Source organism: Phaseolus vulgaris, chromosome 3 (genome assembly GCF_051622355.1).
Source record: "Phaseolus vulgaris cultivar YP4 chromosome 3, ASM5162235v1, whole genome shotgun sequence".
Lineage (NCBI taxonomy): Eukaryota > Viridiplantae > Streptophyta > Magnoliopsida > Fabales > Fabaceae > Phaseolus > Phaseolus vulgaris.
Window position 1 is genome coordinate 45811330 of NC_143500.1, and position 19785 is coordinate 45831114.

Consider the following 19785-nt stretch of genomic DNA (forward strand, 5'->3'; position numbering starts at 1 on the left):
AACTAAAATTTCATAATCGCGTTTTCATATTAGTTGTAATTCTATTTTCAAATTTTCTTTTTGATATCTTAAATATTATTATTTTGTTTAGATTCTTTAAGCCATTTATCATTAAATTTCAATATTATATTATTTTTATAAAAGTTATTATTATAAACCATTGCTAGAACAAAATAATGTAAACTGAGACTAACTTCGTTATACTGGTTCTCATAAATACAACAATATTTCTAGGCAGTGGTTGTAATCATATTTGTGGATATGATTCTGAAGGAAGATATAAAGAATATATTTTTTTAACAAAAAAAAAAAAAGTAATACGAATATAGAAAGGAAAAATGTGGAAAGAATAACACACAAGATGAAAATATATACTATTATTGTAGTCGTAAAAGGTATTGGTCTCATAGTTGTCGTAACCCAAAAAAATATAAATACATTTGGCTTATGAAGTATGATGATTTTGATTGTGATTCTATTTTTTTAGGATTTTCTAGACCCTTTTACAAATACCACCAACAATTTTTATTAGGTAGCTTAAGCTAAAAATATAGCAAACTGGAACAAGCTTAGACTTCCTAAAAAATTCTACAACCCACACCCAGCACACAAACTTTTCCTGCAGAAAAAACCAGCAAGATTGATGTGATCCTATGGATGTTCTTTACCATGATTTTGTTAATTTTTATGTTGATCAGGTGAAAAAGTTGTCAACATATAAATGGATATATTCAGAAATTAAATGTGATGAGAATCTATGAAACTTTATCATACTATGCCTTTTTTTCCATGTTGATTAGAGAAATATTTTATATTAATATTGGTGGCTTATAGTATTCCTATATATGATTAATAAATATTTACACTAACGACAATAACAAACATATGTGTGTGGTTAGTGGAATAACTTTTTCAATTATTAAGAATAATAAAGCTTCTGTTTTTAATAATGTAAGCAGTCATTATTACTATTATGATAATGCAAATATAATTGAAGGCTCCATGTGAACCTAAGTTGCATGTTAAAAATATATTCTATTATCTGAAGTTTCTAAAATTTATTTAAGTTTCAATGATATTTAAACAAATAAATACATGCTGAAACAAACATTAGAAGAAATATGAAATATCTTTTTATCGCTACTTAGATAAAAAAAATTGTGTAGTAAAAAAACGTGTAATGTAAGTAAACACACATGTTATCGTAAGGAAAAAGTTTACGAATCAAAATAAGTTTATTTATTTTTACATTTTTAATTGGTTAAGTTAACCTAAGTTTTTTATGATGTAAAAAATAGTTGATAATTCAAAGTCTTGTTTATTTCAAATAATTGAATAATTTTTTTAATCTAGAGATTTATCATGTATAACTTGTTTTAAAGGAAATTAAATAATTAAACTATTGTTAATAAATATTGGAAAGAGATTACACTTCTACAGTAAATATATGATGATATTAGTGGATATAGTTAATGTGTGATCTAGTTTTACTTTTTTAATGATTTTTTTCTACCTTTTTATCACAAAAAATTAATAAAATTAGTTAGAGGATTTGTGTGATCTTAACTCTAATATCAAAATTGTACTCAAAATCCTATAAAAAAACTTAAGATCATTACATCCAACAATGCTACCAAACAACACCTTGCTGATAAAAAAAAAACACCTAATAAGCTCAACAACAAAAAAAAAGAAGCTTCTATGAACAGCAGAATGTCTCCAACAAAGATAAACAAAGTCTCTTACATAGTACTCTTACATAGTACTCATTTTAAACAACTTCAGCACATAACCAGTGGTGCTCTTACATAGTATTCTTCTCTAGAAATTGTTTTGGTGACTGGAGTAAGGTGGTGGATTCTCCAAGCATACAACATTGCACTCCTCCCCTGCTACATACAACATTGCACTCCTCCCCTGCTACATGTATTTTGCTTGCTGGTGTGTATTGAAAATTCCAGCAAAAAATACTGAATAAAGATGCTTTAGTTACTACAAATGAAGATTAATTAATCCAAAGCAATTAAAATGATGAGGAACTTCTTTGAGTTTCTACTGCACTTAATTTATTCAACATTATTCTGTTCCGAACGCCTAATTTCAGGTTGGAATGCGGGGTTGGAGATTAGTGTTTCACGTGCAAGAATCCTTATGTCTTCTCTTGAACAATCTCTTGAGACTCGAACCAACTCTCCCATTGCACCTCCACTAATCATGTCTCTTGCATTTGCTTCTGTATCGTATCAAACAAAAGCTCTTTGTGACATGCCATGTTTAGTATCTAAATCGTAACTAGATATGATGCATTTAGTGCTCACCATGTTTTGCCAAGTGGCAGAGAGCAATCTCAATGTCATGCCTCACTAACGAGACTTCATTACTTGCGTTTTGCACTATCCATGGAAGCAAACCGTCCACAATAAGTGAAGATCTTCCAACCTTTGTCCCTGTATAGCGCACCAAAACTTTGACTCAAGCAATAACAATATCATCGATAAAGAACATGGATATATACTATGATAAGATACTGGAAGTAATGCATCTATCTATCTATCTATACACACACTTATAAAAGTTATTACCTTGAATAGATGCTTTAGACTCGCATTTTGCAAAGTTGGCTATTGCGCGGGCAACCTGGGTATGTACATCGGGATGCTTGCATCTGGTCATTCCCAACAGTGCCTTCATACCACCTTCATCCCTTATCTTTATTTGTAGTTTATCTAAATAGAGGAACACCGAACTTGTAATGTTATACCAACAATATTCTACTTGATGCCTACACTATAATTGCATCCTTAAAGATAAATTTAATTTATCCCATATACAGCTCCAAGATCTATAATGAAACAACACTATCACATCTAGCAAGTGAGATTCTTACACCACTAGATAAAAGACTTTTAACAATAGATTAGAAGGACCGTTTACTGTTGTTGTTGATTTAGTTGTCGTTAAAAAGTCAAACAATGTTTATTCTGATTTTTTTGTGAACAGTATAATCTCAATCTGCAGTTCAGATAAACACGGCAACATAAAAAATGATGAGATAAGATCAATAGTACCATTGCCAAAAAGATTAGCTATTGCTCCAGCAACTATTCGAAGAGTCTGAGGATCTTCAGCATTGGCTGCTGTCATGGATAGTAAATTAATGCCTCCTTGAGCCGCAATGAGATCTTGATTGGTTTCTGTTCAGACACCAAATAAGGTTGCACATACCAGGAAGAAAAAGAAATGAATCAGTGGAAGTAAATACTTATTTAAGTTACTAGTTGCAAAGAAAAGGATGTGGAAGTTTACCATTCATTGCCAAATTTGCTATGGCGCTTGCTGCAATTCTATGTGTGGTTTCATCTTTTGAGTTCTTAAGCAGTGTAAGCAAGGACGTAAGTCCACCTGCTTCTACAATCTTCTTCTGGTTTCTTTCTGCAACATCAGGGTTGATAGATGTTATGGCTAATTTATTTATAATATCAGTTGCAACAAATAGACTTTCAAGTTATGTTTGTTGAAATATAAACTTTATTTTAGGCCTAAAAGGCCCAATTTCTGTAAATATGTGTAGCATGTTCTGCCAGGAGCATGGTTGAAAGCGAGAGATTACCAGAGGCATTTTGAGCAAAACCCGTGGGTGGTGCAGTTTAACTTTCTAACAGGTCTCCAACAAGAAGTGTATGGGGAAAACATCAGAAGAAACATGGAAGCCAAGGATATGAAAAATCCTATGGATGAAGAAATTAAAGTGATAAAAAGAAATAACACAGGGGAGCTAATTTCACTTCCAAAGGGTAATGTCAAGAAAGAAGTCAAAAGATATAAGACAAGGTTGTGTGAAAAGGCTTCTGTCAAAGAGTTGATATTAGGTATTTGCTCTCTTATATAAATTATTAGATTAACAGCTCGAAATAATTGGAAGATACATCAAATGAGTATAAAATTTGTCTCTCTTATTGCAGTTCCTGAGAAGTCTACATTAAACAACCTCAAAAATAAGAATTTGTAAGTACCTATATGAGAGAAACTTCATCAAATGTCCACACAAGCATGCACTTCACATCAAAGACCAAGTATGTTTCAGGAATTTAAGAGTTTGAGATATTTGACATTGGTCTCATGTCTTAATATCTCTAAATTGAAGTAAAGTAAGAAGACAAAGGCATATTCATCGCTCAAGAAGGCTATGCAAATGAGGTGATTAAGAAGTTCAAGATGGATGACTCTAATCTAGTTGACACACCAATGGATGTGGAATCAAAATATCAAAGCACGAGGAAGGAGAAAAAGTAGATCCAACACTTCTTAAGAGCTTAGTTGGAACCTTACACTATTTAACGTGTGATTTTCTCTATGTAGTTGTAGTTGTTAATCTACATGGAGAATCCAAAATCACTCATTGGAAGGCAACAAAGAGAACTATTTGGTAAGTAAAAGGTTTGGATTGTCCTGTTTTATCTCTGATGATTACAATATTCTTAATTATAGTGATAGTGATTAGGGTGGAGAGGTGGATGACAGTAAAAACACAACTCGTTTTGTGGAGAAGTGATCTGTTGTACAAATATTCTCTTTCTCCAAAATTCTAGTCTTTAACATTCTCAAATATTCCTTTTACTACTAAAACCTCATTCCAACAATATTATGCCAAACAAGAAAACAGAACTTCATCAAAATTGAAATTTACTCATATCCACAAATTCATTGACCCCAAATCATATATGCAGAAGGCAAACACGTCAATCCTAGATGTTAGACTGCTATTTTATACATACAATGAATTTAAACTTAAGTTGGCAGGACTGGAACCTTCACAAGCTAAATTAGCTATTATTTTCACGGCATGGATTTGTGCATCAGCATTTTCTGATTCAAGCAATGACAGAATCTTCTGCAATCCCCCTGCAATCGATTTTATCAGCTAAAAATATCTTCTAAATTTAAAGTAATTTACCAACATAAGTTTTCAAGATACAAGATATGCAATAAAAACTAAATAATAAATAATTATTGCCATGTTCACAGAGCTTGGCAACCGAGGCCTCCTCTCCATTTCCTGAAGCTTGCTGTGGATGTTTAACCAGGAAAGGGGGAGAATAATCTAAACCACCAGCAACTTTCTCAAATCCACCTCGACGACATTTTTGTTTTGTCTGCTAGATCAAATTGCAGTCACAAATGCTTTCAGTAGATAGACAAATTACTAGGTCAAGTAAATTTATGGCTTATTTTCTGTAAATGCACCAGAAACCCATGAAGAATTTGCAGAAACATGATGATGAGTACAAGTCGAAACATGTCTTAAAAACGATGAAGAGACTAACAATGAGACAAGCAGTGAAGGTTTTGTGCAGTGTAAAGAAACTATTTAAACTTTCATGTCTTCAAAGAGGAGAAGAAAAAGTGCATGATGTTGCCATGGCTTGGATTACCATTAACATAAATATGATTGCAAAATATAATATTCGTAGACATTAAATAGTAATAATGATACATGAGTTTGTATCATCCCCTTTTAAGCTTTTACAATCAAGTACAAAAATCACCATTTAAAACCTAGTAGCTTTAAAAATCTTTAATCAACCCAATTCAGTCAAAACTAATAACATAAAAGTCTTATTTCCCTTTTATAAAAAACAAAATAAAGTCAATTAATTACGATATTCGTGCACTTCAATATGGCTTACTTTTCCAACTTCAGAACCTAATTGTAGCAGTTGACTTTGCAATCTGGCTATTTCTCCTTTGAGTTTCTCCTTCTGGTGTGCCTCATCTTCCAACATCTTACGAAGTTTTGAGATATCTGACTCTCTTGATGCCTATTTCAGGAGACATATGCATGTACGTGTAAAGCTAATGCAGAACTTAGACAAATGAGGAAGGCACATGGAAAGTGAAAAGTACAAACGTTGGGGGCACAAAAACATACCTCCAACATTTTCATTTCTTCCATTTGATTTTTCAGATGATTTAGCTCCCCTTCGGTAGCATTTCTTAAAAGAGTCTCTTTCTGAAGTATTTTTTTCAAAATGACTACTTCCTCAGCAGGCACAATGGCCATCTAAGATATCATAATTCACTTGTGAGCATGAAATGTTTTACTACTGACAATTGACTTACTATATTATCATATTGTAATCTAATTTGGCTTCTCAGGATTATATGTTAACTCCTCCAATGTACGAGCAAACATAGTCGAAATAACTTAGGAACTAATTGAGTCCTAAAATAGCAGGGAAAATTAACGGGACCAACAAGTCAGATGTGCTGTTCCTGAATTCCTCACAATGAATTGATGTTCTACTTTGTAGTGAGGGATGTTTTGTTGTTATATTAGCATAAAACAACATATTGTACAACAAAAAATACTACCTCTACAGTAGATGTCATACAAAAATCCTCGTACTTTTTCTTATTCTCCATCACCTTCTCTTCTAGCACCTTAATTGATTCCTTATTATAGTTTTTCTGATATTTCATTCTTTCCTTCTGAGAAAAGGAAACGCGCATCAGTACATATTTACCAAGAAATCATCAAATCAAATAATTCATGTTTGTTACTAATTCAACTTAATAACATTACTTAAAATCAGGATAAGCATCAAAATCCTTATGACAATTTTGCATGCGAGAAATTGACAATTTACTTTCAAACATAATAACTTAAATTACATGTGATACTATGGGTACAAATTACCAGAAACTATACGATTGCAACATACATTAGACAAACCAACCTCCAGTGAATCCGAATAGCCTTTCTGGGCCTCTGATATCCGATGCTGTCCTTCTGTGGTGAATCCTTCAATATCCTCCTGAAATTCCTTCTGCTGCCTTTCGTACTCCATTGTGAATTTGTCTAGTTCTATGTAAACTTTTGTAATCAATTTCTGCTTTAATTTTACCATGTTTTCCACCTTCATAAGCTAACAGTCACATATATGTTCAGCATTGTTAAAATTGGCCTACATATCTAGAAAAATGTACATTAATCACAGCAGCACAATTTGGTATGTACTATAGAATGGTGAAAGCTAGTTATGGAAACGGTCATGGGACCTTCCTCAGTTATACAAAAAGAAAGTAGGAAGTGCCACTCACTGGCGGTGTATGAATGTCTATAAATAGCCAATAAATTGAAACCCAGTGCAGAGAAAAACCATCACTTTCTTACTCCACGTTTCAAATAATTTCTTCAACTAATTTCTATATCCTCTGCCACATGTCCTGTGTTCTACCATCATATACCCTAAAATAAAAAATAAATGCATCCAAATATTTTAGTACTGGAAGTCTCTCCCCTCTGCCGTGGAGAAGCTCCAATAGTATATTATAGTAATGAGCAGTGATGTTCTAGTATACTACGTAGATTTTATTCATAAAAATTAAAGATGGTTTTACCCCTTTAACAAAACATGCCATTCATACTAACCACATTTATACAACTGAGAGATTAACTTAAGACACATTAACACAACTCTTTTATGCGTGTGTGAAGTATATATAAACATTATCAGTGATCAGTATTACTAATTCCATGTTGTCCTAAGCTTCACCATGCTATTTGTTAAGTATTAATTATTTTCAAACAAGGAAACATGAAGGTTGTGACAGAAACAGGTTGGCGGTGTCTTTTATACCTTTGTCAGCATCTAACACATAAAATGCCATAATATACAATATCTAATGCTTCATGTTTAAAAAGTTAAATAATTCCTAAAAAAAGTTCCTATTTTAATGAAGAAATAATTGATTTTTTGTATGTTTCTCAGATATTAAAACACATTTATTTTTTTAATTGATATTTACAAGGTATTGGGAGGATTAGTAGGAAGATATAATATGAACTAAAAAAAATAAGGGGAAGAAAAGAAAATATAATTCTTATATTCAATGAATCTTACCTCCAAATGAATCACAAATAATTTCACTACAAGAAAATCATGAAATAGAAACCAATTTTAGAAACCAAAATTAATTAGTTGCTATAGTGACTAAATTAGAGACCATTTTATAGACTAAAAATTTTTTTGGTTTCTAAATTAGTTTCTATTATTGTTAAATAGTTTTTAAATTGGTAGTAAAATCTCGATAGCTAATTAGATACCAATTTATAAATCATTTAACAATAATAGAAACTAATTAAGACACAAAAAGTTTGTTTAGTTCTAAAATGGTCTCTAATTTAGTCACTATAGCAACTAATTATTATTTTTTTTCTAAAATTGGTTTTTATTTCATAATTTTCTTGTAGTGTTTAGTGAGTTTTGAGTCACTACAAAATATATGTACACTATTGTCTGAAAGTGCATTAATCATGGAAATATTCAAGGCAATATAGTAATTCAAATTTAAAGAAAGCTTGTGTATTTAGGCTGAAAAAAGGAACAACAACAAATGAGAATCTCGTTAAGTGTGTGTTGAATGCATTGCTTTCTAGGTTAATATCATAAATATATCAATAAATACACTCATTCACAAGCTCTTATTTATATAACTATCACTCTCATAAACACAACACATCTTCATTTTCATTGTTTGGGTAATTCTGTTTAGAGCGATTAGTGAGTGAGTAGAGTGAGAAAGCAAGTGAGGTGTGCCATTTTGATGAGTTGTTACTGCATCATCGAAGTTAGGTTAGACATTTTCAAGATTTTTCACCGTGTCAACGGATTATGCCTGAAAAAACACGTAGGACCTAATTGATTATGACCTAAAAAATAGTTGATAATCGATTAAGCATTAAGCATAATCGATTAGCCTATATTTTTAGGAGGGTAATCGATGACGTGTTGTGTGTTAAAAAGGCCTTAATCGATTATGTTGTTCAAAATTTTACATAATGAATTATGTTGTTCAAAATTCTACATAATCTATTAGGCTCCTAAAAATAGTGGTAATCGGTTATTTTTTTATAAGGCAAAGCATAATCGATTATGTTCATTTTATTTTATTTTTTTACAGATTTTGCATTTATTGTTTTTTTATGATTTTTTCTTTGGTTTTTCAGGTGTTTTGTTGGTGGAAATTCTTTAGGCACAAATACAAGTTGATCTTCCTCCCTTCTTGTTTGTTGTTGTTCTTCTCTTCTCTAGGTATGTAATTTAATTTTTGAATTTATGTTTTGTTTGTGTTTTTTTTTTAATTTTATATTTTGTTTGTATTTATTTTTTTATGTGTTTTTTTATTATATATTTAATTTGTTAAATTTATTTTATATCTTACAAATTCAAATAAAAAATGATAAATCAAATATAAATTATATTTTTTATGTTATTAATTCATATATCATAATATTGTTAAATTTTAAACATACACAAAATTTTCTTACCCAAATTTATGTCATTTACATTTTAAAATATATTAACTTCTTAATAATAATAAAAATTGTCATTAATATTAATATTCTTATATAAATAAAATATACATACTTAATATATATATATATATATATATAACATAATATAATAAAAATTAAATAATTATAAACAATATTAAAATTAATTAAATACATTAATTTAACTGATAAAATTAATTTAAATTAATATAATAAATAATAATATAATTATATTTAAATTTATTTATTTATTTATTTATTTTAATTTTATATTATTTTGTTTTTATTTATAATTATGATTTTATATTATTTTAATTAATTAAAATGTGTATAAAATTAGCTAATATTTTATTTTTCTATTTTTTTATATATGTTACAATTTATACTTTTAAAAATAATTTAAAATATTTTTACAACTGTCACTCACTTAGAAACTTTGAGAGGGATTGACCTCTTAGCAGCATACTAACGGTTTCTCCAACATCACCCTTTTACACACCATTACCTAGTTAAACCTAGTTAAGACAACATTAAAACAAGACATATAACAAGACCATTTACGACAAGAATCTTAAACTATTATAGACCCCCACTCCCCATTCAAACCCACCAAGGATACAAAATTCTTCTCAAAAAACAGCACTAGGAGAAAATAAAAGAGAAGCTATAAGAAAAAAAAAAACTCAAAACATACAAGATTGCCTCCTGCACCCTATATGGATAAAAACATATGGATAGCTTGCCTTGGATAGCTCAAACCAGAACAAAAAATACTGGACCTTGGATATCATTCATAAGATACTGGAAAAAAAAGGTGCATGAATCATACAAAAAACAATCCAATTGATCAACCACCAAAGCATTCCCCAACATGACGTTATGCAGCCATGCTGCAGGACAAAATTGATTCATCTGCAGCAGACCTTCCCATTGTGTTGAATTCTCTCATTCCCTGCCAAGCCAATTGCTTGTCCATAGTCCGTAGGAGCAACCAAACATAAGTACCTCAATTTCATATTCCACTTTCCCGCAAAACTTCCTATAGCTTATGGAGCTTGCCTCTACCCCCCCATTTTTAAAGACTGTATATATTAGTGAATGTGCAATACCATTTAGAAATAGCTTTAATTAACCATTACAGATATAATATCTGCTTTTTATAATAGTTTTTCACGAGTTTGAGTATCCTAGTACTCTTTTATTTATATAGTCTTTTTTTAAAGATTAAAAAAAGTTTGGTTTATTACGTCTCAATATCTCATCACTGCACATGTAATCTGAAAAGAAGTCCCTCATTAAATTTAGGGTTTAGTTTAGTGCTTGTTTTTCTTGTTATAAAAGAAGAAGAATATCTTTTTAATAAGATACACACAAAAATCACCTTTTTTTAGTTTTTTCTTAAAGTTCTCTTATTAATTTTTTTTCTAATTCCAAAAAATAGTATCACTGCTTTAAAATTGAAAAGATTCATTTTTATTTTTCATTTTAATTATGAGTTGTTATATTTTTATTCTAGTAACCCGCTATTCAATTTAAAACTGAAATGGGTGAAATAACGTAACCCTTTATTTAAGGGTTTAGTGGCCTTAGGATTAGGTCGTGTTAAGTAACTGCCTAAGGTAGAAAAAAATGCTCCACTCTTATCGCAATTTAAAGTAGTTGATATGGATCACTTCTAAATAAACTAATACGAGTTAAGGGGTTCCTGTGTCTTACGAACTAGCATATTAAGGGAACATGACAGGAAATTCTTAGAACAATAGCCAATTTTAAAGAAAACAGTACCACGTGAAAAGGTTAAAAAGTGCCATGTTATAAACATTGAAAGGTAGTTTGATACTTCAAGAAACTTTAAGAAAACCCAATGAGATTAAAGAAGGAAGAAGAATTCTAAACAGAATGGATACAAGAAAAATTAGACGTCGTTTTCTTTTGTTTATTTTACTTCTCTTGATTGAAAACAAGGTCCTTGGGTTTATTTTCTTTCTTTTATTCTTAGCATTCAATCTCGACAAATATGAGTATATTATTATTCCTTTTTGGCCTAGGGAAGATGAGTAACCTAGATGTTTTTCAGATACGCTTTAGATGTTTTTCTCATCAGAATCTTGATAATGCACGTAAAAGTAACAAATTACTGATGTAAAAGTAAAGTTTTAATACGAAGACATCTAACGAACTGCATATAAATCTTGTACTAAATATTACAATTGAAACATAGATTTGAAGCTAACACTATTTAAACAAAAGGAATTAAACAAAAAGAAGACTATGAGTACAATCAAAACTGCTTTTAAAGGACTGTTCAATATAACATAGAGCATGAAGGATAGATGAGCAACCCAAGAAGAAGCTAAAACCTTTGAATCTTGTCAGCCTTTATAACAGGATTTTGCTTGGCAATCTCTTCACGCCCAGCACTCTTGAAGTCATAGGTGCACTGGTGCTTCTCCGGGTAACGGTGCACCCCGCAGAAGGTGATCCCACACTTGCACAAGAAACCCGTTAAACCCACTTTTCTGTTGCAACCCCCGCATCGATTGGTCGGTTTGGAAGGCCCGGCCGCGCACGGCGAAGACACCGCCAAAGATGATGGTTCTGCCGCGTCAAGAAGCGGTGGCGGCGCGGCGGAAGGACAGAAGAGAGAGTTTATTGCAGAAAGCTGGTTCTGGTGTTGCTTGTAGCATTTGGAACAGAGGTTTTCGTTATCGGGATTGCCGAAGAAACCGCAGTTGTTGGCGCAGGGCTTGGGCTCCGAAGGAGGGTAGCTGGTGCCGTTGTTCTGTTGTGAACCCATGTTTTTGAATCGATCGAACTATGTTTTGTTTCTCTAACGGGACTATATGTTGTGAGATTGTTGTGAGATTGTTGTGAGATTGTTGTGAGATTGTTGTGAGATTGTTTGTGTTGAATTGTGGCATTTATAAAGACCGCAATTACGTGTTAGTGTAATGCTGGTTTGATAAGATTTGCAATCTGGATTCAAAAAGATCACGAATATGTGTATCCACTAGGCAAATGCACGCAAATATGGTTATTTTATTTTAATTAATTAATCAATAACTATTCCGTATTTATTAATATATGAAAATATACGATACTATTTTTATCTTAATCATAACAAATATAGGTATACTTTTAAATATACTATTTTTAATTTACCTTATTCTGGTAGGATTCATGTTATCCCACGCGTAATTCTTGAAAAAACCTAGCTATTTTCTTTATATTTTTTCCTTGATTTTATATTTTTATAACTGTTATCTTGGGAATATTTTTCAAATATCTCTATTCTTTTTATTATTATATATACTTTTAATTCGTTATGAAACTTATTAACAGAAATATTATAAAAGTAAAAATATGTTTATAAGATAATTATTATATTATTTTATAAAATTATTTGGTGTAGAATATGATTTCTTTTTATCTATAGTATCTTGTGTTAAAGAATAGTGTTTCTTATCTAGAGGAGACTAGGTTTGAAAAACATTGAAATAGATTTTTCTTCTATTTTCATACTATCTATTACCATTATTATTAACTATCTCAATTTTTTTTTTATTATTGTCATCATCATTTTTATTATTATTATTATTATTATTATTATTGTTGTTGTTGTTGGTGTTGTTACTATCATTAACTCTCTTATTTTCATTATTTCGTATATTATCATCTTTATCGTAATATAATCACATTAGAATTATTATAACAATTATTTTATATAGAGTGAAAACTTTTGTTACCATTTTTCTACTATTATAAATATTATCATTCTTTTATTATTATTATCATAATTATTTTCAATATTATCATTTATCATTTATCATTATCACATAATATGATTTTTTGTTATGATATCATTTTATTTTTACTACTGTTCTTTAAATTATAATAATTATAATTTTTTATTGATGTTGTTATTCTCACCATGATTATCATTATTATTATTATCTTTATCTTTATTTTCTTGTCAAATTTAATACAGCGTTCTTATTAGCACTACTCTTCGCATTATTATTCAATCAATATCATAATGCATACTAAATTTGATATATAATCAATATTTATCTAAATTTTATCTTTCTTGCAGTATGTCTTACACTATCAAATTTTGACCATTAAACGAGTCTTAAATTTATTTACTCAAATATTAATAATACATAAATTATATTTACTAATTGAAATTTTTTATCTCTTAAATATTGTTGTGTTATTATTAAATATAATTATCAATTAAATTTAAAATATGTTTAAGATATAAATGGTTAATAATATTATCAATTAAAACTAAATAACTTAAATAATTTTATTTATTTTGATTAGTTATTTTATGTAGAGAAGTATTAGCGAGATCAAAGATAAACATTCTTTTCATATTCGTGTTCAAGATTTGTGTGTGAAAGAAAGAGAGGGAGAAAGGAGTTAATTATTACGGTCCAATTAAGGTAGGTTTGAAAATAATTAATAATTTTCTGAAAGTAAGTGCACCAAAATAAATTTAAAAGAAGAAACAACTTGAAATATTTTAAAATTTCCATTATCCAATATTGGCATTCTTTGTATATTTGACAAGGTATTAAGGCTGATTATTTTAAATTTATTTGAGTTCATTATTAATATTATTGTACTGCAGAAGCTTTTCACATTATTAATTAATAAAAAAGTTACCTTTGAAGTACTTTCTTAAAATGTATTAAAATTAATAACTTTATTATATGTGTCAATTTATAAATGGATACTGCCATAAAAAAATTCTATTATATTTTATTCATCAAAATTGTGTTTTTCACTATGCATTCCAATTAAATATATTATTATTATAGATTTAATTTAATTTAGTCGTTTATAAAAAAAAGTCAATTCGGCTAATAAAGTTATTAATAATATATGACATAAAAAGGAAATACGTAATTCAAGATGCCTTTACTTGTATTAAGTAGTAACATTATTAATTATTAGAATTATAAATTATATTAAAAGATAAATATTTTTAATTTATCAATTATTATTCTATAGTTATTGTTTATGTGTTTTTTTTGGTTGATTATAATAAATTCAAAAGACAATATAATTAAATAACAAAAGATACTATCTTTAGGATTTTCTTTTAAAATAAGATATTTTGTATATATGTGTGTGTTCTACTATATATTGTAACAGAATAATTTTTATATGAGCCATACTAATTAATTTTCCATTTAAGTGCTACTAATTTTAATTTTTTGAATTTATAAAATTATATAATTATTGTATCTAAGATTTTTTGATTCAGTATATTTTGATCAAATCTCGATTAAATCTTATGTGAAATTTATTTTATACAATAATAAGTTAGTTATTTAATTTTGTGGAGTAATCAATATATATTTAAACATAACACTAACAAGAAAATTATAAAATAAAAACCAAATTTTATACACTAAAAATAATTAGTTCTTATAGTGACTAAATTATAAACCATTTTAGAGATTAAAAAAAATTTGGTTTCTAAATTAATTTCTATTATTTTTAAATGTTTTCTAAATTGATATATAATTAGCAACCAAGGTTTTTGCTACCAAATTTATAAACTAAATAATTGGTAGCAAATTAGATACAAATTTAGAAATTATTATTTTTATCAGCAATAAAAATAAATAAATGGGAACCACTTTAAGGGTGATTCAACCCTTATGCAAAATACACAAACACCAACTTCTAAACAATTACCTCCAAACTACCTAACAAAACACCTTCCCGTATTAAAAACATCCTGAAAAAATAAACTAATTTAGAAACCATTTAAAAATAATATAAATTAATTTAAAAATCATTTTTTTAGTTTTTAAAATGTCTCTTATTTAGTTACTATAACAACTAATTATTTTTTATCTCTAAAATTGATTTTTATTTCATGTTTTTTCTACTGCATTTTATGTAAATATAACAATAATTTTATAATTTAAGTAAAATGAAATACTTTTTATAATTTTATAATTTTATATAGCGAATAAAATTACTTCTTTATTAACAATAATATTAGCGTTCTTTATAAGTATAATAACAGTTTTATCATTTTATAGTTATATTATATGAAATATTTTTTATATTTATGAGTGACTAAAATTAAGTAATTTTATTAACTATTATAATTTGATATTTTGTTTGAATTTTCAAATTTATTATTTGAAATTCATTTATAGAATATTCAAATAAAAAAATTAATATTTATATTTTTTATATTTATTTTTATTTCATATTAAATATATTTTTTATTTTTTATTATAACATGAAATTGAGTTTTTGTCTAGTAAGGTTTAAAGTTTAGTCAGAAACCAAAATTAATTTTGTGTAAGAATATATGAAAAAAACATATTGAAGTCTTTATAATATAAATAAATAAATATAAAATTGATAGTTTTAAAAAATATGCATTCGTATGTGTTTAAGATAATTTGACACGGTCAAACCTTTTTCATTTTCGTCTATCAGAACTATTTCCTTTTTATGAATTTGATTTTCTTTTGATTATAATTTTTTCACTTATTATAGTTGTTTTTTTCATTATATTTTTAAATTAACTCTTCAATTTCTTTATTTTAAAATTGACCCTCGTGCTTTCTGTTATGGTTTAATATGTGGTTATCCTATTTTATTTTCTATAATTTTGTTTTTTAGTTGATAGTTCTCATTGTCCTTTTTGTTTTTATGATATTTTTGAAAAAATAGATAGTTTCAAAAGTATTTGATAAAGAGCTAAATGATTAATTTTTATTGGTTGTGCGTTTCTATATTGTATTATCTATAGTTGGTTCACACATATTCTTGATTATTTTACTTTTAGGTTAATGTTCTAAAATAATATAACAAAAAAAGTTGTATATAATTTATTGTTAAGGGTTTTGACATCACTTATGCCATTCCTATTAATATATACTGTTCTCTATTATTATAAATATCTTTACTATAATATTATTTTTAAATTATTTTATAGTAGTCTCGTCCCGCATAACTTATTGAGTCAAGTGCAGAGCGAGGCGAGTTGACGCGCATATCTTAAAAAATAATATTTTTGTATTTTTATAAAAAAAAAATCAGTTTCATGGTTTTAAAAATTCTCTAGAATATAAATTTGTATTATGGATTGTTCAATCTAAAATATTGTACCATCCGAAACACAAATTTAAACTTCTAAATTCTATAATCCGTGAAGTCTTTAAATTTCACATTCCATAAATAAAGAAAAAACATTTAATGAAAAATGTCAAAAGATAGTTTTAGTATTGAAGTATGACTGTTAGGACAAATGTTCCTTTTATGCTTCGTAATCGATTGAATACTTATCTTAATTACTATGAAAATATCAGGTTTAGGATTGCTCATATTTTTCGTGAAGGGAATGTGTGTGCTGATAAGTTGGTTAATTTATGATTTATTCATAAAGAATTATTTCATTAGTATAATAGGTTTCCATCTAATATGTTCTTAAATTTTTTTATTAATAGGTATAGTCTACTTATGTATCGTTTTTGTTAACATATGAATTTTGGTCTAATCCCCTCATATTTTTGTATTTTCTTTCTTTTTATTTTTTAATAATACTTTTTTCATGTGATTGCAAATGATTGTTGTTACTTGAGGTGTCAACCTAGTTGAGATGTCAAGTAACATAGTGATACCTAACATGAAAGTTTTTTATAAAAAAAAAAAAAAAAAAAGTATGAGATGCAAAAACAAAGACATGAAGGTATAGGAAGAAACTCTTCTCAATACCTAATTCATAACACCTTTATGAAAATCGATAGTGATTTTTTAATATTTAAGAATTTTTTTGTCTTTCTAAAATGCATACATTGTCAAACCTTAATTTTTTTATAATAAAATTTAAATATAGTATTATATTATAGTAAAAAATAATATACCTTTAAAAAATGTATGTATTTAATGAATTTCTTTATTAGTACAATTTAAATTCAAATTTCACTGAAAATAAAAAAATTATAATAATTTTTTTATACATATTTTATTACACATATGTTATGAGAATAATAATGTAAATTATTTACCAAATTTATATAAAAAAACAAAATTTATTCTAAATTTATATTTAAAAAATTATTTTTCATTCAATAAAATCAACAGATACTTCTTACACAATACGGATCAATCCAAACTATATTTTACAGACCAAATATGATATGGACTAGTTTGCATTCTCATCCATAAAGCAAATACATCAAGCTTAATTATATTATAAAATCGAAAACAAATATCACTTTCATTAGACAAAATTTCATCAAGCGAATTGATATACTATTAATTACTATGATGTAGAAAGTAACATTTTATTATTTGTAATAATTTTTTTTTAAAAAAAATACAATAATAAAAAAACAACAAGCAGAGTCCTATAACTACCCCTTGTGTAAAAGATACCCATATAATTCGCTGTTTAATTGGTTATAAATGATTCCATACCCTTTATTTCGCGTCTTGGTGAACGATGTGTGAGTTCTCAAGTTTTCATGGAGCAAATTGTTTTTCAAATTTTAGAAATGGAGGAAAAATAATTTAATCGATTAAAAACATCAAAGTCAGGTTAGTCTTTGCAATTATAAGTTAATTTACCATTTTTCCCCTATTATCTAAAAGATGAAACTCCAAATATTTAACATCTTATTTGTCCTCCCACTCTAACCTATCTAGAATAATCTGCAGAAAGAAATGAAGGAGAAGAAAATAAGAGACGAATGATGTCTAATACATTTTTAATATGTTATGTGTTTCTGACGCAATATTTATATTATATGATGTTATGTATAACGCTCGAGGCATATTTTATATAGAGGGAAAAAGAAAAGGAAACATAAAATGGGCTCCGTACCACAGTCCAGAGAAGGCCCATAAGGAAAAGACAATTTCAAGACTTTTCTCATGCTAAGTGGACTGCTTCTTCCTGCACCTCCATCACTTCTTCTCATCTTCATAAACTTTAAAAATCCCAAAATTACTCTTCACTAGAAAGATAATGAGAGAAGCTTTGTTTTACATTTTGTTATTAAGTGAAAAAAAGTGCATGGTGCTTGATGTTGCTTTGGTGGAGGTGGTGACAGTTGTGGGGTGTTGTGGTGGTAGTGGTGGTGACAACGGTAGAGTGGTGCCAGTAGTATTGTTGTGGCGGTGACTTGTCATTCTTAGGTAAGTTTTTTAATCTGGTGCCTTAAATACTTAATTTTGGATTGGTTAATTTGTTGGATCAACAAATCACACAATCCGTAACAATTAATGTGAGGCAATCATGTTCTGGATTACATAATATGGAACTCAGTTCTGGATTTGGAATAACATTTCGGATTACTCAATCTGTAATAAAACATTATGTTATGCATCAGGTAATCCAAAATATTTTTCTAGTTCAAAACTAAGTTTCATATTATGTAATCCAGAAGATAAGCACAAAATTAAAGTGTTCCGAATTAGTTAATCTATATGTATACGATATCCAAAATGAACCAAACTCATACTTTCAGATTGTGTAATCTGATACTAAATGAATTATGGATTATGTTCTTACAAAAAGGGACCAAGAACACTCAAACTAAAACAAGATGGCCTTTTACAGATCTTCTGATTTCGGGCTATACTCTCGGGTTTCTATTGGGCTGGATTACTTCTTGGGCTGGACTCTCAACTGGGCTAGGCTCGCGGTTGTTCCTCTCTGCTGCTTCTCTCGGCTATTCATCTCGGCTGTTCTTCTCGGCTGCACCACTCGGCTACTCCTCTCGGTTGGTATTCATCACAGGTGGGGGGATGTACCTGCAAGTCGCTCCGATGCCAAAGTCAGAAACAATGTAATGGTTTTTCAGATAAAATCACTCTTACCTTTTTCTTGTGCTGACCTCCTATTTATAGGGTTTCGTTGATGAGCCTTCAACAGTACTTTTGGACTTTCTTCTCACACCTTTTTATTACTTTTACACCCCCTTGTGCAAGTTCCTTATTTAAATTGGGCTTTATTATGATTTTTATTATCTTTTCAGGTTTCGGTTTAAACCTCTCGGTTTCAACCTTTTTCCCTTGTTTACTCAATGTTGTTCTCGGCCTAAACCTCTCGGTTTTAGCCTACCAGTACACTAGCCCCCGAGACAAAAATATTTTTATTTCAAGTTTTAAAGAAATATTTGTGTCTTAATATAATATAATAATTTTTGACGTTTGATTTGATTTGATATGGAACGCTTTGATTTCTGCGCTTTATTTTGGTCAGTTTTCATGACTTGACAGGAACTTGCTATTTTGACCGTTAGATGACATATGTTTGAATGGTGCCACATTGTTTATATCGTTTGAAATTCTAGGGTTTTGCCTGGGCTATAAATAGGTTTGCCATTGGGTTTTTTATGATTGTGAGCTTTGCTGCTGTTTAGAAGGAAGCATATTGTCAATCTTCGTTCAATTCTTGCGAA

The 19785-nt window shown here is 28.5% G+C and overlaps 2 protein-coding genes across 4 annotated transcripts; both read right to left on the reverse strand.

Moving 5' to 3' along the window:
* Positions 1 to 1558: 1558 nt before the first annotated feature.
* ARK3 (armadillo repeat kinesin 3) lies at positions 1559 to 6925 on the reverse strand. 3 transcript variants are annotated; one of them, XM_090299616.1, is made up of 11 exons: positions 6738 to 6925; positions 6373 to 6489; positions 5930 to 6061; positions 5688 to 5819; positions 4994 to 5153; positions 4810 to 4902; positions 3307 to 3432; positions 3069 to 3194; positions 2583 to 2726; positions 2319 to 2447; positions 1559 to 2233 (listed from the first exon to the last, which is right to left on the reverse strand). In XM_090299616.1, the coding sequence occupies exons 1-11, from the start codon at positions 6921 to 6923 to the stop codon at positions 2067 to 2069; spliced, it is 1512 nt and encodes a 503-aa protein (XP_090155742.1). In that variant the 5' UTR covers positions 6924 to 6925; the 3' UTR covers positions 1559 to 2066. The 3 variants fall into 3 exon arrangements, with proteins under 3 accessions (XP_090155742.1, XP_090155741.1, XP_090155740.1); XM_090299615.1 differs by lacking the exons at positions 1559 to 2233; positions 2319 to 2447; positions 2583 to 2726; positions 3069 to 3194; positions 3307 to 3432 and having other exon boundaries at positions 4810 to 5156; XM_090299614.1 differs by lacking the exons at positions 1559 to 2233; positions 2319 to 2447; positions 2583 to 2726; positions 3069 to 3194; positions 3307 to 3432 and having other exon boundaries at positions 4810 to 5156; positions 6723 to 6925.
* A 4645-nt stretch (positions 6926 to 11570) lies between these two features.
* LOC137805947 (zinc finger A20 and AN1 domain-containing stress-associated protein 7) lies at positions 11571 to 12210 on the reverse strand. The gene has a single exon (XM_068605822.2). It carries the CDS (start codon positions 12132 to 12134, stop codon positions 11691 to 11693), a length of 444 nt encoding a protein of 147 aa, XP_068461923.1. The 5' UTR covers positions 12135 to 12210; the 3' UTR covers positions 11571 to 11690.
* Between the last annotated feature and the right edge of the window lie 7575 nt (positions 12211 to 19785).

Bases quoted from the DNA above. Each gene is read 5' to 3' on its own strand.
- ARK3 (XM_090299616.1), bottom strand. From the start codon at position 6,923: ATGAAGGTGGAAAACATGGTAAAATTAAAGCAGAAATTGATTACAAAA. The intron at 4,903-4,993 runs GTTTTTATTGCA...AATCGATTGCAG, and splicing joins CAATAATTATTTATTATTTA to GGGGATTGCAGAAGATTCTG. The intron at 2,727-3,068 runs GTACTATTGATC...TCCTCTATTTAG, and splicing joins AGCTAATCTTTTTGGCAATG to ATAAACTACAAATAAAGATA.
- LOC137805947 (XM_068605822.2), bottom strand. From the start codon at position 12,134: ATGGGTTCACAACAGAACAACGGCACCAGCTACCCTCCTTCGGAGCCC.